Source organism: Ostrinia nubilalis, chromosome 20 (genome assembly GCF_963855985.1).
Source record: "Ostrinia nubilalis chromosome 20, ilOstNubi1.1, whole genome shotgun sequence".
NCBI classification, from domain to species: domain Eukaryota; kingdom Metazoa; phylum Arthropoda; class Insecta; order Lepidoptera; family Crambidae; genus Ostrinia; species Ostrinia nubilalis.
The window spans coordinates 1,766,814-1,788,070 of NC_087107.1; the positions used below are offsets into that span (position 1 = coordinate 1,766,814).

The following is a 21,257-nucleotide window of genomic DNA, read 5'->3' on the forward strand; positions in this document are numbered from 1 at the left end:
CTTGTTTCATTTACTACTAAGAATAAATATTAGCAAACATAATGTAAGTTACATATTTTTGAGTAACACTTAGCTATTAAGTTTACACATATTGCAACTACAAGCCCAGTCGTATTGCTTTATTTGTTAGATCTTACAAAATATTTGTAAAACGAAATTACATTACGATTGCCCCAAAATACTCGTTCACACAAGAGAGCAATACCACAGAGTTATTCACGGCGTTTACAAAATTGTAATTTTAAATTTAGAATAAAGGTCCCTATAACTCTTTGGTTTCCCACAGGGCGCGTCGACAGGCAATGATTTAGAACCTACTTGCTCCTTAATTAATACACCTCGAGGAAATCGTGTCATCCCGCTCTATCCCATACTATTTGCGTTTCAAACGCATTCCGTCTCTCTCATCGAGCGTAAAATTACTTTGAAGAATATTGAGACATCTTCCTTTACAAGTGATTTATGCGTTGTCGGGTAGAAATTTTATCGATTTGTTTACTTTAGAAATTAGTGACTTAAGGAGCGCTTAGCGATTTATGTTCAGATGTTAATTTGGTATCACTTATGGCCATAACTTGCCGGTTAAAAATGTCGGCTACCTTAACTATGCCGGTTAAGTCGTAATGGCACTCTCACCTATCAAAACGATAATTTGTGAAGGTTTACTGAGATAATATTTGAATGCCGTTTAACACCGATTCCATTGCCGCTTGACTGGTACCGTCATGTCATCAATAAATTAGATTAGTCACCGACTAAATTGCACCAAGGTATCATTGTACTACTGTATATGCAATGACTGCCACAGTTTAATGTGCTGGTCTGGGCATAAAAATATTATAATATGGCTTAGATTGCCAGTATTATAGAGTTCAGTTACTAATAATAATTTGTAACCAAATTTTAATACTTTAATGTTTTATTTACGTAATTTTAGTATATTTTAGTACGTAAGACAATATGAAAAGAGTGATTCGTTTATTGTGAAAAAAATACAGCCATACTTTTAGTGCTTGAGGCTGCTAAAATCAAATAAATAGGTAGATATTTTGAATGCAAAGTCAAATTACATAAAATAATGTGTGTAATTCACAAAGCTCATTTAAAACTTGCTACCGTTCTGCACATACAGCGTTGCATTCCATTACATACATTACAAAAGAAACCAACTACACCGGGATGACCTATCACCAACATAAAAAGCTAGTTAAATCGTCGTATTACAGAAATCCTTTGTGTTTGCTCTTGAGGCAGTGGTTCTCAACTGTAGGAAAATTCATTAGGTTATTTAAAATTTGCATTAGAACATCAGGCCTTCGTAACCCGTCTGGTTATCGGAGTGTAGACAATCCTACAGAGTGTAGACAATCCTACGGAGTGTAGACAATCCTACGGTAAGAGAGGGTTATGCTCCTGCAGTAGAGAATAAGCAACTTGACGACGATAAGTAATTTCAAATCAGACTCTTTTACAGCTATCTAGCTTCTAGCCTCAAATTATTAAGTGTAATAAAGTGACTAGACTAGGTGACAGATCATATAAATACGAGTACACACACTTGAATAGAGACACCCATAATGTATTTAGAACTAGCGGTCCGCCCCGGCTTCGCACGGGTGGATATACAACGTGCTCTTTTTGATTTCCTGGAACTCTAGGGTAATTAATAAGACCACTTCAAAGAATGGAATGGCATTACATTTTTTGTTAAATTCAACAATTTTTTTCGGCTTATTTTTTTATACGAAATTATTTAAAAACGTTATTTTTCACTGAAATAATTCATAATTTACATACACTTATCAATAAAAAGTCTACACAAAAAGACTAGGTGACAATTTAAAAAAAACTAGATTGATGATACTATAATCTAAATCAACTAGGTACCTTCTAAATCTAGAATCCACAATTTCTTCAAAAATATGCTTTTAGAAACACATATTTCTAAGACTCTTTAACTAGTTTTTATTTATAGAATATACCCCTAAAATTTCCGGAAAACAAAAGGAGCACGTTGTAGAAAACAATAATTTTAAAATTGACAAATTAAACAAAAAATGCCTATGTTAATCAAAAAAAAATTAGGACTCCAATGGTGAAAGAATTAAAAAATTAACCCAGTAGTTAAATTTAAACTCTAACCAGTGAAGTTATCTGCAGTCTGTATACAAAAATATAAACATCACACATAAAAAGAGAGCGAGAAATAAACATTTTATTTACTTGAACTTTTATCATTCCGTGCATATTCCACAAAATGTTGACAACCACTGCCCCAAAGCGTACAGTGTTAACCTGCTCGAGCTTAGCGATCGCGTGTTTTAACCCTTGATTATAATATCGCACGACACCGGTTAACTCGGGACGGACCGACCGAGATGTGCTCAAGAAAAATAGCTGCGACTTGCATACGTGTTGCTTTTAAAATAGCGAGGGTTACGGGTTAGTGTCAGTAAAATTTTATGGTTTTGTCTTTGGATAAGGTGCCAAACCATGACATTGTTAAAGGTGAAGCGCTACTCTATCTGTATAAAGGTATTGGCGGGGAAGTGAGACATTGTAACTAAATACACTGTTCTAACTGCAAGATTAATAAAACTACAGTAAACTTATTATGATGTCACATCACATATAGAGTGGCATATAAGAGTGGGCAGGGCACATAGTACGCAGCACTGACGGCCGATGGGGCAGCAAAGTTCTGGAATGGAGGCCGCGTACCAGAAAACGCAGCGTGGGACGTCCACCCACAAGGTGGACCGACGACATTATAAAGGTAGCAGGGAAGGGGCTGGATGCAGGCCGCTACCAGCCGGGTGATAAGGAAATCATTGGGGGAGACCTTTGATCAGCATTGGACTTAAGTCTTGTGGCTGAAATGATGATGATGATTTGATTACAATAAAGGACCTACCCAACTAACATCTTATTATTTCCATGCTCTACTTTTTAATGGATATTTAATTTAATTTGAACACCTATTTTTAAAAGAACAAATGCAAGGTAGACCTGAATCCATTCCACCATAAATTAGGAAAAAAACAAACAATCTCGATGCAGTTCCATATCGCATCAGACTTATACTTCCCATTTAAAACCCCGTTTCTTTTAATGGTTGTAAAAACGCCGTTATCCGCCGCCATGGATGGCTAGCCACTGGTCTGGGGTGCCATACTCCGCCATGTTCCGTGCCATATTGGGAGACGGTTGCGGCCACATGGCACGGGCTAATTACTGAATTATTAGCTGCGTTGTTTAGGGTCATATGGTCATGGTGATGAGGTGAAAAAATGCATTGGTGCGTTATGGACTTTAGTTATAATGTAGGTCAGAATTAATAGCTGACGTATTGTAAAGAACTCATGAACTTTTACATTGTTTAGATGTGTTTCTGTAATTACTTTTTAAATAAATATGTTCAATAAATGAAACAGACTGGAATTTAATTAAACTTATAGAGTTTATTTTGTAAAATTGGTTTTACAAGAATGTGCATAGGCACAGAGAAAATGGCAGAAGAGAGCGTTGCCAGCATAAAAAAATACATTTTCTATTTCTTATAGTGTTACCATGCTTAGAACTAAAAATAACTACTTAAAATATTTTATGTTCAATGATTATTCGAACATAGTTGGCCAGCGGCAACAGATACAGAGTTAAGGTGAGATACATAGTTAACGAGCAAACTAATAAGCTATTTTTAAACAATTCCAAACAAGATTCTACTTGAACTTTATACTTTAAATTGAAAACAAGTAAGTATACTAATGGTAATGCCAAGTCAGTCTTAAATTTAATTTAGTATTAATTGTCAAACAATTTTTATACAATATTAAACTTTCAAGCAAATTATAGAGTTTTGAATTTTATTATTTACTTCAGCTAAAGTCTTTAAGTAATTATTAGTTATTTTATATCAATACAGCTAACTAAAGTACAATTTTATTTCTTTTTTCAAGTTAGAACTTGATGCAATACACATCAAAACTATTATGCTGTGATAAGAATCTATGTAGTTAACATACATAAAATAAGTAATATAATTATATTGGAAACTTATAAAGTAACCTGAGTAATTAATGTTGAATGAATACAACAGTAATTTATTAATTATACAAGGTTTGAGTCTCACTTTTCAATTAAAGTTAGACGCTTAAAGATAAAGCTAAAAATACTCGTTTATGTCATGAACATGGGCCCCTGTATGCCCTACGGATTGCTCCTTGGGATCGGTATATGTGCGTGCACCACATACAGGGACCATGACAGTGATTTAACAAATTTAAATTTTGTTAATAAATACATATAACTAACATTGAGTTAATTGTTTTTACGATTATAATGTTATGGTAAGTACGTGACTATCTAAATTGCTTATCCTATTCAGATATAGGTAGAGGACATAATGTTCTATAGGAACGAATATAAACTTTATCAGCCATTTTGACATGAGCTACTCTTATTTTACCATCTGGTCCAGGTACTATTTTTACAATACGCCCCATAGGCCACTTCATTGGTGCAACATTATTCATTTTGACAATAACTAGATCTCCTAATTTTAAGTTTACATTTTCTTGTTTCCATTTACCACGGTTTTGTAATTCTGTTAAATAATCATTATACCAAACATTCCAAAAATCTTGTTTCAATTTAGAACACAAATTCCAAAACTTAAGTCTATTTATATGAATATCAGTAAAATTTACTTCAGGATAACAAGTCGGTTGTGTACCAATTAAGAAGTGTCCAGGAGTTAAATAATTTAGGTCTGAAACATCAGATGATAATGCACACAATGGTCTAGAGTTTAGTACAGCCTCTATCTGTGTAATGACAGTATAAAGTTCTTCATATGTAAGTGGTATATCACCTCAATTCTTTTAAAATGATACTTTAAACTTTTCACTCCCGCCTCCCACAGGCCACCAAACTCTGGAGAATAACTTGGAATGTATTTAAATTGTATGTAATTTGTTAAACAAAATTTAAAAACAGAGTCTCTGTGACTGGGAGAGGCTTGCAAGTTATACAACTCTCTAAGGTGATTGTCTGCACCTTTAAATGTTTTAGCGTTATCGCAGTAAATGTAATTAGGCAGGCCGCGTCTGGATATGAACCGTTTTAGACATGCTAAAAATGCATCCGTAGTGAGACTACTCACTAATTCTACATGGACAGCCTTTGTAGAGAAACAGACATAAACAGCTATGTATGCTTTAGTCACAATAGGTTTCCTAATTCTCGCAACTTTTAGATTAAATGGACCACAGAAATCTACACCCACTACTTGGAAAGGCCTGTTAGCAGTCACTCTATCTGAAGGTAGAGACCCCATCAGCTGTTTAGCTCCTTCAGCTTTAATACGGAAACACTTGATGCAAGAGTGTAAGACTTTTTTCACTTCCCTTAAACCACTAATTATCCAGTATTTCTGTGACAAGGATGACAATACTAGCTTTGCACCAGCATGTAAAAGCCGCTTGTGCTCCTGTAAAATTAGCAATTTAACCAAATTGGATGACTTTGGTAAGATGATGGGGTGCATCTTTTCATAAGGTATGTTTGGTGCATTGCATAACCTTCCTCCTACCCTAAGAATGCCTTCATTATCGATAAATGGATGTAAACTACATAACGACTTGCATTGTTTATTATTCATAAGTAAAGATATTTCTGCTGAGAAAGAGGTTGACTGAATGTATCGAATAATTACTTTCAGAGCTTTAGAGTATTCTTGAGGAGACAGGGGTCCAATCTTTTTATCACTGCGGTTTCTGCAATTATGTTGGAAGCGAATAATATATGCAATTTGTGTCTGTAACTTATTGAAGTCAGAGTATCTAAAATATATATTATTATCCTCATTTATTGTACAAAAATTATTACAACTTGGGACCGAGTTTAGACTGTTCTCCTTTGGCTCTGTTTGAAAAGTTGGATTAGTAGCTTGAAAAGCTTCATGATGATACAGAGGTAGGCTTGATAAGTTTTGTGGGCCATGCCACCAAAGAGAGCAATTTTGCAATTTATCAGGGTTAACACCACGCGATAATAGATCAGCGGGGTTTTCTGAAGTTTTAACATACGACCACATGCAGTCAGTGGTAAGTTTTTGAATTTGTTTTACCCTATTAGAAACATAGGAATTTCCTTTGTGAGAGTTACCGTATATCCAGTACAAAACTATCTGAGAATCAGCATATAAGAATACTTTAAGATTAGGATATAGACCTATTAAAGTTTTTCTTACAGTGCTCGCCAATTGTGCGAGAAGTAAAGCACTATTCAGTTCAAGTTGTGGGATTGTGTGGGATTTTCTTAAGGGCGAGACCCTGGATTTTGCACATAGTAGTTGCATTTTCACAGTGCCATCCTTCCCAATTGTTCTAAGGTACAAACAGCAACCAAAACCTTTAAGAGAGGCATCTGCATATCCCACAACTTCAACTGAAGACACTTGAGTCATAGTAACATATCGAGGAACTTCAATAAATTTCATAAGTTTTAGTTTTTCTAAAAGATTTTTAAACTCAAATATTTGATTAGATGTTAAGGTGGAGTCCCAACCTATTTTTAATGAATATAGCATTTGCATATATATTTTAAAACTCATTATAATGGGAGCAATAAGCCCTAGTGGATCGAACATTTGTCCAATGAAGCTTAAAATATTTCTTTTTGTGTATAAGTTCGCCTCATCAAAGGGTGGGCATGTGAAAGTAAATTTATCTGAAGCAATATCATATTTTAAGCCTAATGTTTTGATGACATTATCTTTATTTAAGTTTATTTGATCAAAATATTTCTGAGTTGACGGTATATCACTTAGTACCTCATCAGAATTGGAGCACCATTTGTGCAAAGTGAATCCTCCTTTTTTGAATAATTCAATTAACTGACTTTTGAGCTCATTTAACAAATCTATATTGTCTGCTCCACAGAGCACATCGTCCACATATGTATTTGATTTAATTGCTTCTGCAGCTAAGGGATACTCGTCTTGAAACTTAGTTGCTAATTCCAAGAGGCAACGTGCACTTAAAAAAGTTGAGCATTTTAACCCATAGGTCACAGTTTGGAGTTGTAAGCAAAGTATAGGCATTGATGAATTGTCTCTCCATAAAATATTTTGGAGCTGCCTGTGCTTTTCATTGATGAAGATTTGTCTGAACATCATTTTAATGTCACTAATTAGAACATAAAAATAAGTTCTAAATAAAAGAAGAATGTTGAACAAATCATTTTGTATGACAGGTCCATTTAAAAGGACGTCATTTAAAGAAATACCCAATTTGGATTTCATGCTACCATTAAAAACAACACGAAGTTTGGTCGTTAGGCTGTCTTCATTGAGCACAGCATGGTGTGACAGAAAGTAGACAGGTGAAGTGTAAACATCATAGCTGTTTATGTCTATTATTTTGGCGTGTCCCAATTGTAAATATTCACTTATAAAATTTTTATATTTTTTGTAGTACTCATGATCATGTTTAAATTTATTTTCTAATGCGAGAAACCGCTGAAGAGCTGCTGAGAAACTATCACCTATGTCTAATTCTTCAATGGGTTTAACCAATGGCATGTCAACAGAAAAGCTATTATTTTTTAAAGACACAGAGTTCACAAATGATTGTTCAGCCTTAGTAAATTCAGGAATAACCTTGGGTTGCTCTTCAGGCATTTTCTCAGCTAACCAAAACTGATTCATAATTTTATCTAACTTATTTTCGTTCTCACACATCACAAAATTTGAAGAAACTATGTTATTATTACTGTTATCACCAGTTTCATTACAACTCATTGTTCCAGCTACAATGTAACCAAAAAGTGTGTTTTGTAGGATTGGACCACTATTCAATCTAATGCACCCATCTAATAGACTTTTGAAATACAAATCTGCACCAAGCAAAAGTGATATCTCTGAAGGAATGTTAAAGTTCACATCAGAAAGTTTAATATTTTGTGGGATATTTAAACCAGAAATATTAATGTATTTTTGTGGCAGCTGTGATGTAATATTTTCTACAACATGACAATTTACATTGAATTTTAGATCATGAGTACATGAATAAATTGAAATGTCAACAGACTTGTTTAAATGAGATTGTTTATTGCCTATCCCAATTATTGTGGTTTGCTTGTCTGTATGAACATTCAGTTTTAACTTGTCAACCAAACTTTGCTTTATAAAGGAACCTTGGCTACCACTGTCTAAAAGGGCTCTTACATAGACTTCACGGCCATACCTGTCAATTACCTTTACTTGTACTGTAGGAAGAAGGACCTCAGCACGGCTACACTGATTAGAACACATAATTACTTCCTTTTTTGAATTTTTGTCTTCATGCAAAAGTGAGTTATGACCTTGTTTACATGTTTTGCATTTGAAATTAAATTTGCATTTATTAGTGTGAGAATTTAAACAGATCTTACATCGGTTTGTATCTTGTATGAACTTTATGCGGCCTTCCACAGGTGCCAACTTAAAATTAGGACACATAAATATAGCATGATTTTGTTTTTCACAAAACGCACATAAACCTTTTTCATTACCGTTAGAAACAAAATTGCTTGCCTTAAAGTTTGTACATGGTTTTGAATAATGTTTTTGGGCACTATCATGGTAATTACTTTTAGTTGGAGTACTATCTTCTAAGGCTATAGCCCTTCTTTCTAAGAAATTTAAAAATTCTTTGAATGTAGGAATCTTATCAATGTCCACTCTATCGAGGTGGTAAGCCCTATTGGTGTAAGAATCAAGTTTTTTCGATATAATGGATATCAATAGCATATCCCAGCTGTCTATAGATTGACCCAAATTTTTGAGAGCGTATAACTGCTGTTGAACATCAGAAATTAGCGACCTTATGGAAGCCGCAGTGCCTCTCTGCATTGATGGCAGATCTAATAAAATGTTAATGTGATTAGATATTAGTCGTGCCTTATTATCAAACCGCTTCCTGAGTAACGCAATAGCCTCGGAATAGGATTCATTTACTATAGGTAAATTAACAATAACTGCCAAAGCATCATCAGTTAAATATTTTCGTAAATAGAATAGTTTTTGTACATTGGACAAAGACTTATTATTATTAATTACAGCTGCATCAAACAGGTCCATAAAGGGTTTAAACTTGGTGAAGTCCTTCCCATCGAAGGAAGGGATGTCGATGTTGGGCAACTTGGAGGTGGAAACATTTGTACCTGAAGAGACTTCATCCATCTTCAAGTTCTTTAAGCACTGGCTCAACTTTGAAAGCACATTGTAATACTGGTTCTCCACGGCGGCAACATTTTCAGAGTCTGCTGGGTCGAGCGATAAAATATCCAAGTTTACCTCCTCGTAGTCTTTGAGTGTAGTCACTAGCTTGTTTTTACGTGCTTGAAGCATGTCCTCACCCGCCGCAGCCAATAGAATTGGATCATTGACGAAGTTCTCGATACGTGTGATTGTTCCTTTGAGGTTACCTCGTTTGTTCCGCAAGCGTCTCAAATCGTCGTCCGGCATTGTAAACCCAAATCTGCACCACTCTTTCCGACTTATTGATTCGGATGTTCCAAGGGGGGCTCACGAAAATGGCCCACGCACCGACGCTCACACGGCTGAAAACGTGCACCACAGCACTCAGCCTGTCTGACACTTTTTCGATGTGTAACACTTTTGACGATAGCTCAATTGCTCGAAGGACCACTCAGTCTGTTCAATAAATGAAACAGACTGGAATTTAATTAAACTTATAGAGTTTATTTTGTAAAATTGGTTTTACAAGAATGTGCATAGGCACAGAGAAAATGGCAGAAGAGAGCGTTGCCAGCATAAAAAAATACATTTTCTATTTCTTATAGTGTTACCATGCTTAGAACTAAAAATAACTACTTAAAATATTTTATGTTCAATGATTATTCGAACAAAATATATTACATATTTCAGTCTTTGCTTTTATTTTAAAATTATAATCAAAACTAGTTCGCCATTTCAAATCATTATAATATTCGTCACATTTTTTACAGCAGACGTTATGTTCAAATTTGCTGTTTGCATAATCAAAATGTAGAGTTTTTCAAATATCTTATACTTACCTATTTATTGTAAGTAAAAAAAATCTGAGTAGTTCTTTCGTTCATGCGAATAATAAAATCAATATTTGGTCATAAGTTCTTTTATAGCGAAATATAAAGTCAAAGAGTTAAGGAAATACGTCATATTACACACCACATTTTAGTACTAATAATATTGTAAAAACTATATCGTGTTAACGAGAGGCAAAAAGCTCGCGTTTATTTCTCAAAGCTAAGTCCAAATTGTTTCACAAAAACAAACAGTTTACTTTCAACACTATATTGTAGTTATTTTATAACAAAAACGCCTAATTGAAATAATTTCCGAATGCTTGAATAGTTTTCGAGCTATAAACGCAATTACGACTGCTTAAGCTAAGGGATGGGAATAAGTAACTTAATTAGAAAGTATCGATATTTTTTACATAATGCGAAAAAAACAATTGCACGCATTAACGAAGCCCTGAACTCAACAGAGCTCTTAGTATTATGACTTGAAAACTATTGAAAATAATCATCATCCTTTTTTATGGGACTCAATCAATATTCATGCTTATCATTACACTAGATACTATCTTTTTTGAGAATTATTCTTACTGTCGATACATATTTTTTTTGGATTGTTTGTAACACATTTTATAAATAAATAAAAAAAATATTTATCGCCTTCGAACCATTTTGTAATCTTTAAGTAGTCGTAGGTTTCATTTTATTTTTTATTTATATCATCATTTTATTTGCATCCATTCTCGGTCCACCATAAAAATAGCAAAATTTGTTAATTTTAAGAAATTTTTTGCGATCTTGTGTAGACTGAAATAATCGATTAAATCATTTTCAGCGCTGAATGTCACATCACTACTTAACTTTTAAGCTCAGCTGGCAACATGAGCTGTGTCGTGTCACCCCACCATAAAGTAAACCGGTGTTAATCTAAGAGTTATAGTTAACCAAACGCTAATCAGATGTGGTTAGCCTTAGAAAAACGATAAGTTAAATATGCGAGAAAGGTCGCCGCATTTTTCCTGATTATTTTTTATTTTAATTTCATACGTCTTGTTTGTATGTATTTTGCATAATTTTTCATTTAATTTCTTTATAAACTGTATCCCAGCGAACTGGACACTAGTAATTGACAAATACTACCAAATTCAATTAGTTGCACAGCGTGCTATGAAAAGAGCATGCTCGGTGTTTCTTTACGTGGTCGAATCAGAAATTAGGAGATTCGTAAACGAAGTAAAGTCGCTGACATAGCTCGACGGATTAATAAGCTGAAGTGGCAATGGGCAGGCACATAGTACGCAGAAAAATATTATAACCTTGCCATAACCATAACCATTTGTGAAAACTATTTTGGCAAATGTGATGTTTAATAGGTCTTTTTAGTATTTCGCATAGACCATAACAAACGATGTACCTATCCAGTTTTCTCTGTGGTCTAGCGGTTAAAGGTCTTGCGTGGGGAAGCAGCAGTCTCATAGTACTATGTCGTACGCCCCACACACGCAACGTCTAGAAGTTATACTACACAGTCAACAGCACATCTGATTATACATCTTGTTGTAAAACAGCACCTGTTAACATTATATTAAGACGCCTACATTAAGTACCCAATATCCGTAACTTAAAAGTTTATCAGTAACCCATTTAACTGATATTTTAACTAGATATCCGCCAGTCAACTTAATGCACAGTGACGACAGTTACAAATGACTGCACGGTGGTCTTTGGGCAATGCTTATATTAAAATTTGCATTTACAATATAAAAGGCGTATTTTCATAATTTTATGTGCACAAAAAACCCTAATGGGATGTAAACCTGTCCTATTACTTGCACCTTGGCTAAACGAATGTTGATGAAGTAAGAAATATATCGTACATGCAAATTATTCGACGAATGGCCAGTTTATGGTAATATAACCTTATACGTTGTTGTATCCACGGGTTTAGGCGATGATACACCTAATGTTATGGGTTTGAAGAAAATGTTAGTGGATTTTATAAAAGGTGTCAATTTATGGTCTACATTTTGTTTACTTACGTGCACAGAATAAGGAAGTGAATAATAGCTGGGTAGATTGAAATTAATATCTTTAGTACGACATACCATTTTATTTTTAATATTGTAATATTTTCATTTCTACATGCCTAGCGTACCTACACTAGTAAAAATACTAAACGTGAAAATTAGGTACCTACTTAATTACATCTAGATTAATTACTAAGGCTGAATTGCACCAAACTTTGACCGTAACTGTTGTATTTTAATCTTAGATTACTGTAGAATCTGTTGATGTTCATTTTCACCATCACATAAAATGAATGCACTTCAAATAGTAAATCATAATAACAATAAAAACTAGTTTCACATAGCTGCACTTTCTTCGCTTAAGTTGTCATTGTTATCAACAAACATATCTGAAGTTATTATGCATCAATCTATAATTAACTTAATCACTCATTTCATGACAACTATGGTTGATGACCATATAAGGAATCGCATGAAAAAACCACACGCAGTCGCATAATTCACTATTAACATTTTCATTGGCCACTAACACGATAGTGTTGCGTAATATCGATAAAGTACCCATATTATGTCGATAATTTAAGTCAATAGAAGTTAATATAAGTTGGCATACAGAATGCAACAGTGTTGCGAACTAAGCCATTCACAACACGGACTCGCCTTTTGTTTTAGTGATGTGCATAATTATACTGAATTATCTATCATCTCTTTGCGAATTGATGAAGTCAATGACGATGAAAATTTATGCATTTTTATAATAACAAAAATAAATGCGCTAATTCAATGTCAATCACTTATCAAATTAATGTCAATTAAAAGAACAATTACAATTAAAAGTAAAACGGACTAATCAAGGATATAGGCCTACGCTCATCAGTCAATTTAGTGGACAGTACATAAATAAGTGAAGTAAAAATATTAAAAAATAACGACTTTCTTAGTGTGGGCTAAACGTAGTAATTCATGTTCAAGAGCCACCACTGTGGTGTCTAACCTAACTCTAATCGGATTGACAGCTTATAATAATTCGATTTTATATCATATTGTGACAGGTAAAAAATAAGTTTTCAAAACTACTGAATTTATTAAGCATTTATAAGTCAGTAGCATTTTGTTTTATTACAAGTTCAATTGAATATAAATCATATTCGACGGCAACATCATTTAAAATTTAAACGCCACACATCTATTTTGACAGAAGCAATTTTTTAATGCATGAATATCTAATGTACTCCAGAAAACCATATTAGACATTTAATTTAAAAAATTAACTGCAATCTTGATATTTTTTTTATTAATACCTTGATTGCATTAGACGAAGTGTCTCAATAAATCATCGATCAAAATTTACCGATTCAAAACTGTCAATCAACAACCCTAAACTGCATAGCATTGTCACGCAACCGTGCCCATTATCGAGAAACGTTAATAATAACGTTAATTTAGCGATTTGTTATTAATAACTGCTAATAGTATTTGCATCTTAATCGCCGACATTTACATGGCGGTGAACAGTTAGAAATCGCTAGGAATCTGTATAATTGTTACTTATTGCTTTCTCTGCGATGAGAGTTCCGCGGTCGTGACGCTAAAACGGTGCAAATATAATTTTTTTGAACCACAATGATGATGCTCTTGGCCTATCACTTGACGAAAAGTGATGATCAGGCTGAAGGTGGAAGCAAAAACCTGTAATTTACATGTAAACGTAGAACTGTAGCAATTTAAATTCCAAAAATAGCCTCCGTTAAGTAAGTTTTTGCTCTGGAAATGTGGAGTTCGAAAATTTTGTGGTTTTGTAAATATTCTGTAGATTCAAAAATTACTGTGCTATGAATCTGTATTTACTATTATTTTCCTTATAAAATACTTAAATGAAGGTTGGAAGAATTCCCTAAGTCTTGATTGACAGGACGTCGGACTTGTAAACGATATCAGTACGTGTAATCTTGAGGGCAAAGTTAAGGTTTAAACGTACGGAACCTAAGCACCAAAGTTCAACCCACACTTTCCCTGTATTTTTCTTCGCAGTTATCTCAATTAAACGACGCCATCTTGCGGATATGCCTCATAACCAGGCGTGTTCAACTCAAGATTGATAATAAAATCAATGTTTATGTTTTCATTCCTATAATTACTACTCTAGGTAATTAACGACTACTTTAGCGCAAAAAGTAACTGGGGTGAAAATATAGGAGTTTTCAACATTAAAAGATAACCTAATGCCTCGGGCTTTTCATAATACAGGGTGTCAAGTGATTAGTATAATGTCAGGGACTGTGTATGGCGGCTTTTTGCTGCACCTTGTTAATTGGAACATGATTTTTTCACTTGAAAACAACTGCCTGAGGTGAAACATCAACACCACCCTTTGCTAATCAGACAACTGCTCGAAGCAAGACATCGCAGTCAACGATGATTGAACTGTCGAAATTTTCAAGGGATTAATTATATTAAACTGTGAATCAACGTCAATTTGTCAATGTAAATCAGTCTCAAACGACTAGGCTGACATAATTATTGTTGCAAATCAAGAGAAAAATACAAAGATAAATTTATCTACTCTATATAATTGTACACCACACAAAACTGACCAATATAAACGAAACAAAATTCTAACGGCAGACTTTTAGCCTTCCTCAAGTTAATTTATTTATTTATTCAAGACATAAAACATATGATTACAATTGAGATTTTACAGATTGGAATGTTTATCACATGAAACATAAGGGCCAAATAAATTGTAACCTAACAATATGAACAAGAAATGCAAATTCTTCCACTTTTTATTCTGTCATCTATTGGTCACCCTGTATCCTTGTGCTTAGATTATATGCAGCGATAATGAAAGTTATTAATAAACCAATTATCTTTTACTTAACATAATTAGGTGTCATATCCTAACGAACCAGATGTCTAGCAGTAAACGTAGGCAAATTAGTTAGCACTAGATTTTTATCAGCTGTTTAATTAAATTTAATGTCATTGCAATTATAATTAGTTTACACCTTTTAGACTCGGTGTAATAAGTTTTTGTGTAAATCAAAGTGAATCAGTAGCGTTTGAAATTAAGATTATCTTAAAATGATAGTTTAATCGCAATTCATGAATCTGTTAAAAATTAACTACTGTTAGCAATTTTCATTCTGAAAAATTGTACACTATCCTTGATAGAAATATCTTATAAATACATTTTAAAATTCTTTGCGTGAGTGTCTACTCACTAACTCGTGTTAAGGTACTGAAATAAATACACTTCAATAAACTAGATAGGTAATCTAGAATTAGGTATAATATTTAAACTCAAAAAAATCGGTTTGTTTTTTTATCTATATTATAACTAAAAACAATTACACACTTCTACGTTGAAAAAATGAACGAAAAATTAAAACACAACAAAAAATTTAGCCCTCCAGCTTAATGACGATCATAAAGGGTGATAAAACCACACGTTCGATTATTAGTGACGGCCGCCGGACACTATCGACTATCGATAATCTCGATCGGGAAACAATAACTCCAATTTCATGAGGTATCGACTGGACAAAGATCGAAATCGTGAACGAATTTATGGTTAGCACACTGTTTATCTAAATTGTTCTGTGGTTTAATTGGCGCTGAGGTTCGGTGCTATCTTGCTGTGAATTAGGATAGTATGTGCCAGTATAATATTATAGTGTTGGGTTTGCTCTAAAAAATTTACAACACAAAAGTTAACTATTTTTTTTTCTATATGATATACATACTTACTAATGATATACTAATAAAACACTTGATACAAGTTCTACTAATATTTTAATATTAACAGAGCTCTACCAATCCCTATCTTATAATTTTCACAATAATAAAATAATTAATTAATCAGGAAACCTCAGCGCGCGATCGATCTTAGACATCGTACAAATTTCTATAGACAATAATATCATAACTGAGGTAGAATGAAAGAGAGAGGTTTGTGGATTTAGCTAGCTGTTTGAAAACACAAACACTTGTAAAGGAAAACTTTTTTCTTTTTACCCGACTGCGACAGAAGGAACCTCTAATCATAATTCCTCTAGTCGTATTATACAAATTTCAATCAATATTTCCTCTTTAAATCTAAAACCAAAGTAAACCAACTAAACAACAGCAACTAACCTTACCCCTAAAAACATAAATTCTCACCATCGATATCACCACAATCGACACAAGTGCAACACTAGCGCGCCACATGGCGTTGCTCACGTGCCATAATTGGGCCGGCAACGACCCCGCGTTTGTTTGTCACTGGCGAAAGTGAATCGAGTGGCTAGTTCCATACTTATTCCATAGTTCACATAAAATGGAATGAAATCCACTTTTTTAACGGCACTTTTATTTCTATACAAAAACTAATCGTTATTTTCTGTCAGTTTAATGGTTAGAAAAATTTAGTACTTCCGGGCCTTTTTAAGGCGAGAGTGAATAGGCACTTACAGGGCAGATTATGTACCATCCTAGACTGCATCTCACTTAACACCAGGTGCGATTGCGGTCAAATACCTGCCTTGTTATGCATTAAAAAACCCAAAATATACACTTAGGCCCGATTCAACTTAACTTTTATCCGAAAATAAGTCCTGATATAACAGGCACGTTGACAGTAATGTTTTAGTATGGGAAATATGTCAAAATGTCGAATAACTGATGCTTTATTCTGAGATTAATATTTACTCTTGTTTGGTCGAATCCACCCTTAATAGAATTAGGTCTAATAATCCATTGTGTCTATCAGATCTCTAGAATAGATAGCAAATGAGATTAGATTATTTTCGCAAGAAAAATAATATTTCATCAGTGTCATTCTCCCAGATCCAGTCTAACTCTATGACAAAATTCATTAAAATTAGTTGAGTGGCGTAGGACTTAAAGGTACTTTCACATTTACAATCTATACCTACTTATAATAAATCTGTAGAGAGGTCAATTCTGTACATGAAATATATTTTCAAAATAACTATCAGGGGGTGATTAGTGATCGATACTGATGCCAAAAATGCAATCAGTAAAAATTTTGTCTGTCTGTCTGTCTGTCTGTATGTTCCTTATAGAAACAAAAACTACTTGACGGATTTTAACGAAACTTGGTACAATTATTTTTCATACTCCTGGGCAGGTTATAGTAAACTAAGGAATTACCACGGGAACGGGAATTAGCGGGAAAATCCTTTTGTATGATAAATCTAAACCGCTTAAGTTAGACGCTTGAAATTTGGCATGCAGGTACCTTAGTAAACTTAAAGCTTAGTTACAACAGGATATTGCAAAATTCCCACGGGAACGGGAGTTAGCGGGAAAAAACATTTGTATGAAAAAATCTAAACCGCGTAATCTTACGCGGTTTAGATGAAGGGGGTAAAACGGGATCCACGCGTACGAAGTCGCGGGCGGCCGCTAGTCTATACTAATATTATAAAGCTGAAGAGTTTGTTTGTTTGTTTACTTGAACGCGCTAATCTCAGGAACTACCAGTCCTATTTGAAAAATTCAGTGTTAGATATGTCCTCTTCCCTCTCGGCTTTGGTAACGAACGGACGTGTCGAACTGTGCGATTAATAATTTCAAATCGGTGACGCGGTGCCCTGGTGCTTCGCCCCTGTCTCGAGTGTTGGGCCGGAGCTGCGCCTCGAGTCTCCGGAGCACCCTCACGTCGCGAAGAACAACAAATCGGTGAGTGCGGCCGCTGGATTCGAACCCGGGGAATGCCGGCTGCGCGGTCTCTGACTGAACCAACTGTGCTATGGAGCAGTGATCCGCCGCGGCGAATTTACCAGTAACTATCGGCCTGCGTGCTACGAATATCCACTGTCGCTACGAGCGTGCCATACTACGACACTCGGCCTCACAGAGCTTGCTACGGTGAATGCTACGGCGAACGCTACGGACATTACCACTGCGATCGGCGCCTTAGTATACACTCCACACCATCTACGACTTATTACTTATACATTACTGCTTACCCGTACTGTGAACTATGGAGGGCACGATGGACAAATCCCTATCCGACTCCAACGTGAATCTCGCTGGTAGTACTCCTCCAGACACGACGCCAACTAACTTCGTCTCACAGCGACTCATTAAAAGGAAAAGATGTGGTGACGGCCATGAGGAAATGGACTCATTCAGGGAAGAAATGTTGGCAATGATTAAAGTACAGAATGCCCAACTAAGCAAAATCTCAGCTACTTTAGCAGAAATCCAAACAACAAATAAAAATATTGAAAACTCTATGGCATTTCTGGCATCACAGAACGACGAGCTAAATAAAAAAATAGATAAATTAGAATCGCAGTCGAATAAGGACAAAGAATATATAACATTGTTAGAAGAGAAAGTGGAAGACTTACAACGGTCAAACCGTAAAACGAACATTGAAATAAAAAATATGCCTAGGACACCCAAGGAGACTAAAGAAAATTTATTAAACATGGTAAATAAATTGGGAAAAGCTATAAATTGCGAGATTAACAAAGAAGATATACGAGATATATACAGAATTCCATTAAAGAAAAACGACAAAAATCAGAATACCCCAATTATTATGGAAATATCATCGACCACGTTAAAAACTGATATTTTGAAGATGATTAAAGTTTTTAACATAAAACATAAAGAAAAACTACGTGCGAAACACCTAGGGGCCACCTCCAACGAGGAAACCCCTGTCTTTGTCTCCGAACAGCTGACAGCAAGAGGAGCACGACTATACTTTCTCGCCAGGGACGTAGCAAAGACAAAAAATTATCGCTTCTGTTGGACTTCTTACGGACGTGTGTACCTACGGAAAGAAGAAAACTCAGCCATAATTTTAATTAAAAACGAAACCCAGGTACATAATTTAATGCAGTCAAGCTGACTAGGCAACTCTTACTGTTTGTATCTTAAAACACTTTTAAATAATTTGTTCTATAGTAAAATGTTAACTAGATATTTAAATATGCCAACAAGATTCACACATATTCCGAACACACACTCACTCGTTTATACTTTTACACACCACTCTGAGAACTCATACATATATAATTTAACCCAAAATCTAAATTACACACCTAAACTTGATTTCTGTGCACGCACTCACTTACATACTTTTTTACCATATCTAACCAAACTACATAATAATATAGTAACTAAAATGATTTCACTAGCTACGACTTCTAATTTTATAATGTTTTATTATGGATAGCTCTCTATCTAATATTAATGAAATAGACAGCACAGAAGTAGCGGTCTCTTTCAAGTGTCCAATAAACAATTTCTCACTTTTTCTAACAGTAGATGCATCGGACCTCACAGTAATATCTCAAAATATACGCAGTATTTACGCTAACTTGGATGACTTTCAACTAAATTTGTGTAATTTTAATTTTCTGCCTGATGTAATTATATTAAGTGAATGTAGAGTAGATCTTAACAAAAACATCCCACAAATTGCGAATTATGCATCATTTCATACAACCAAACACCTAAACAAAGCGGATGGTGTAGTTGCTTTTATTAAAAACACGCACAATGCTACTGTAAACGAGTTAAGCCTGACCCATGCATCTGGCTTACAAATTTGTATAAACGATGTTATTATTATAGGCATTTATCGCTCACCATCCATCAAAAATGCAGATGAATTTATACACTCCTTGGGCCTACATTTAGAATCTATTGAAAAACATAAAAGCGTTATATTAACGGGGGACATAAATATAAATTTACTATTTAAGTCTGATGAGCCATCGCAAACTCGCTCAAATCGCATTCACTATTTAAATATGCTAGCTGTTTATGGTATGCTCCCGGGACATGTCCTACCAACAAGAGGCGAAAGTTGTCTTGATCATATTATAATTAATTTAGAACAAAATAAAACGGCAACCGTTGCTGTTCTTGATGCTACAATAACAGACCACTCCATGACATTCCTAAAATTGTCCAACCTTAGAAAACTAAATATTAATGAATTAAATACAGTTAAAACGTCAATTAATTTTAACAAAGCTTTGGAATCTCTTAAAACACATAAACTTAATGATCTGTTGACCTTAGCCGATCCCAACCTTATTGCAGAGCTATTTATAGGTACCATACAGAGATGCCTTAGGTCAAATACTATCACCACCCCAATACCTAGACAAGAACGAACTATTAAGCCTTGGATGACTGCGGGTGTTCTTCGCTGTATTAGGAACAGAAATGCTATGCAAAACAAATTGAGATTGGACCCAGGAAACCAAATTTTAAAAATTACGTATAGGCGTTATCGAAACTTCTGTACCAATATAATAAAGAAACTAAAGCGTAATTACGACAAGTACCAACTTGAAAAGGCTATAAAAAATCCTAGAAAATTATGGACTACCATAAATAATATTACCCAGCGTAAACCTCCAAAATCCCAAAACTCAGAGCTTTTAAGCCAGCTCTCCAAAAGAATCACTGGATACAGTCAACGCTTATTTTGCTACCGTCGGTCAAAAATTGGCAGAAAATATCAACGCTAACATCTGCTTAACACAGGAAAATGAAAGTTCAAACATGTCGTTGACTTCGTCATTTGCCCTCATTCAAACGGACTCTGATGAAATGCTCTCGACTATCCTGTCTATGAAGTCCAATAGCGCCCCAGGGTGGGATAAAATCCCGACACGATTTCTAAAACTAGCAAGCAATGATATTGTGCCTGTATTAGTACACCTTGTAAATCGGTGTTTTGAACTTGGTGTGTTTCCAACGGTTTTAAAACAAACTATAATTACACCCATACATAAAAGTGGTGCTAAGGATGATCCATCAAATTTTAGACCCATCTCTGTGATATCTGTGGTTGCAAAAATTATCGAAAAACTGATAAACACTAGACTAGTGAAGTTCTTTTCTAAATTCAATATCCTTTCTGCTTCACAATACGGTTTCCGTAAAAACTTATCTACTGAAGACGCAGTAATAGCGCTGACTTCCACTATAGTTGATAGCGTTGATTCTGGGAATAAGTGTTTGGCTGTCTACCTAGACTTAAAGAAAGCGTTCGATACGGTCTCAATACCTATTCTGATACGCAGTCTTAATAAAGTAGGTATTCGAGGTACACCGCTTAAACTGCTTGAAAATTATCTCAGTAATCGGAGGTCTCGAGTCGGGGTGGGGTCGGAAATG

General features: G+C 34.7%; 2 protein-coding genes across 2 annotated transcripts in view; one reads left to right on the forward strand and one right to left on the reverse strand.

The window, feature by feature from the left end:
* The window catches only part of LOC135081439 (aryl hydrocarbon receptor), a 173,216-nt gene that overhangs the window by 132,922 nt on the left and 19,037 nt on the right, over nt 1-21,257 (forward strand). The window lies entirely within an intron of this gene.
* LOC135081840 (uncharacterized) lies at nt 1,221-9,511 on the reverse strand. The gene is made up of 2 exons (XM_063976620.1): nt 8,635-9,511; nt 1,221-1,264 (listed from the first exon to the last, which is right to left on the reverse strand). The coding sequence occupies exons 1-2, from the start codon at nt 9,509-9,511 to the stop codon at nt 1,221-1,223; spliced, it is 921 nt and encodes a 306-aa protein (XP_063832690.1).

Coding starts and splice junctions, on each gene's coding strand:
- LOC135081840 (XM_063976620.1), bottom strand. CDS start 9,511: ATGCCGGACGACGATTTGAGACGCTTGCGGAACAAACGAGGTAACCTC. Junction 1,265..8,634: donor AGATAGTACTCCAACTAAAA/GTAATTACCATG, acceptor ATTTTCCTACAG/TTGAGAACCACTGCCTCAAG.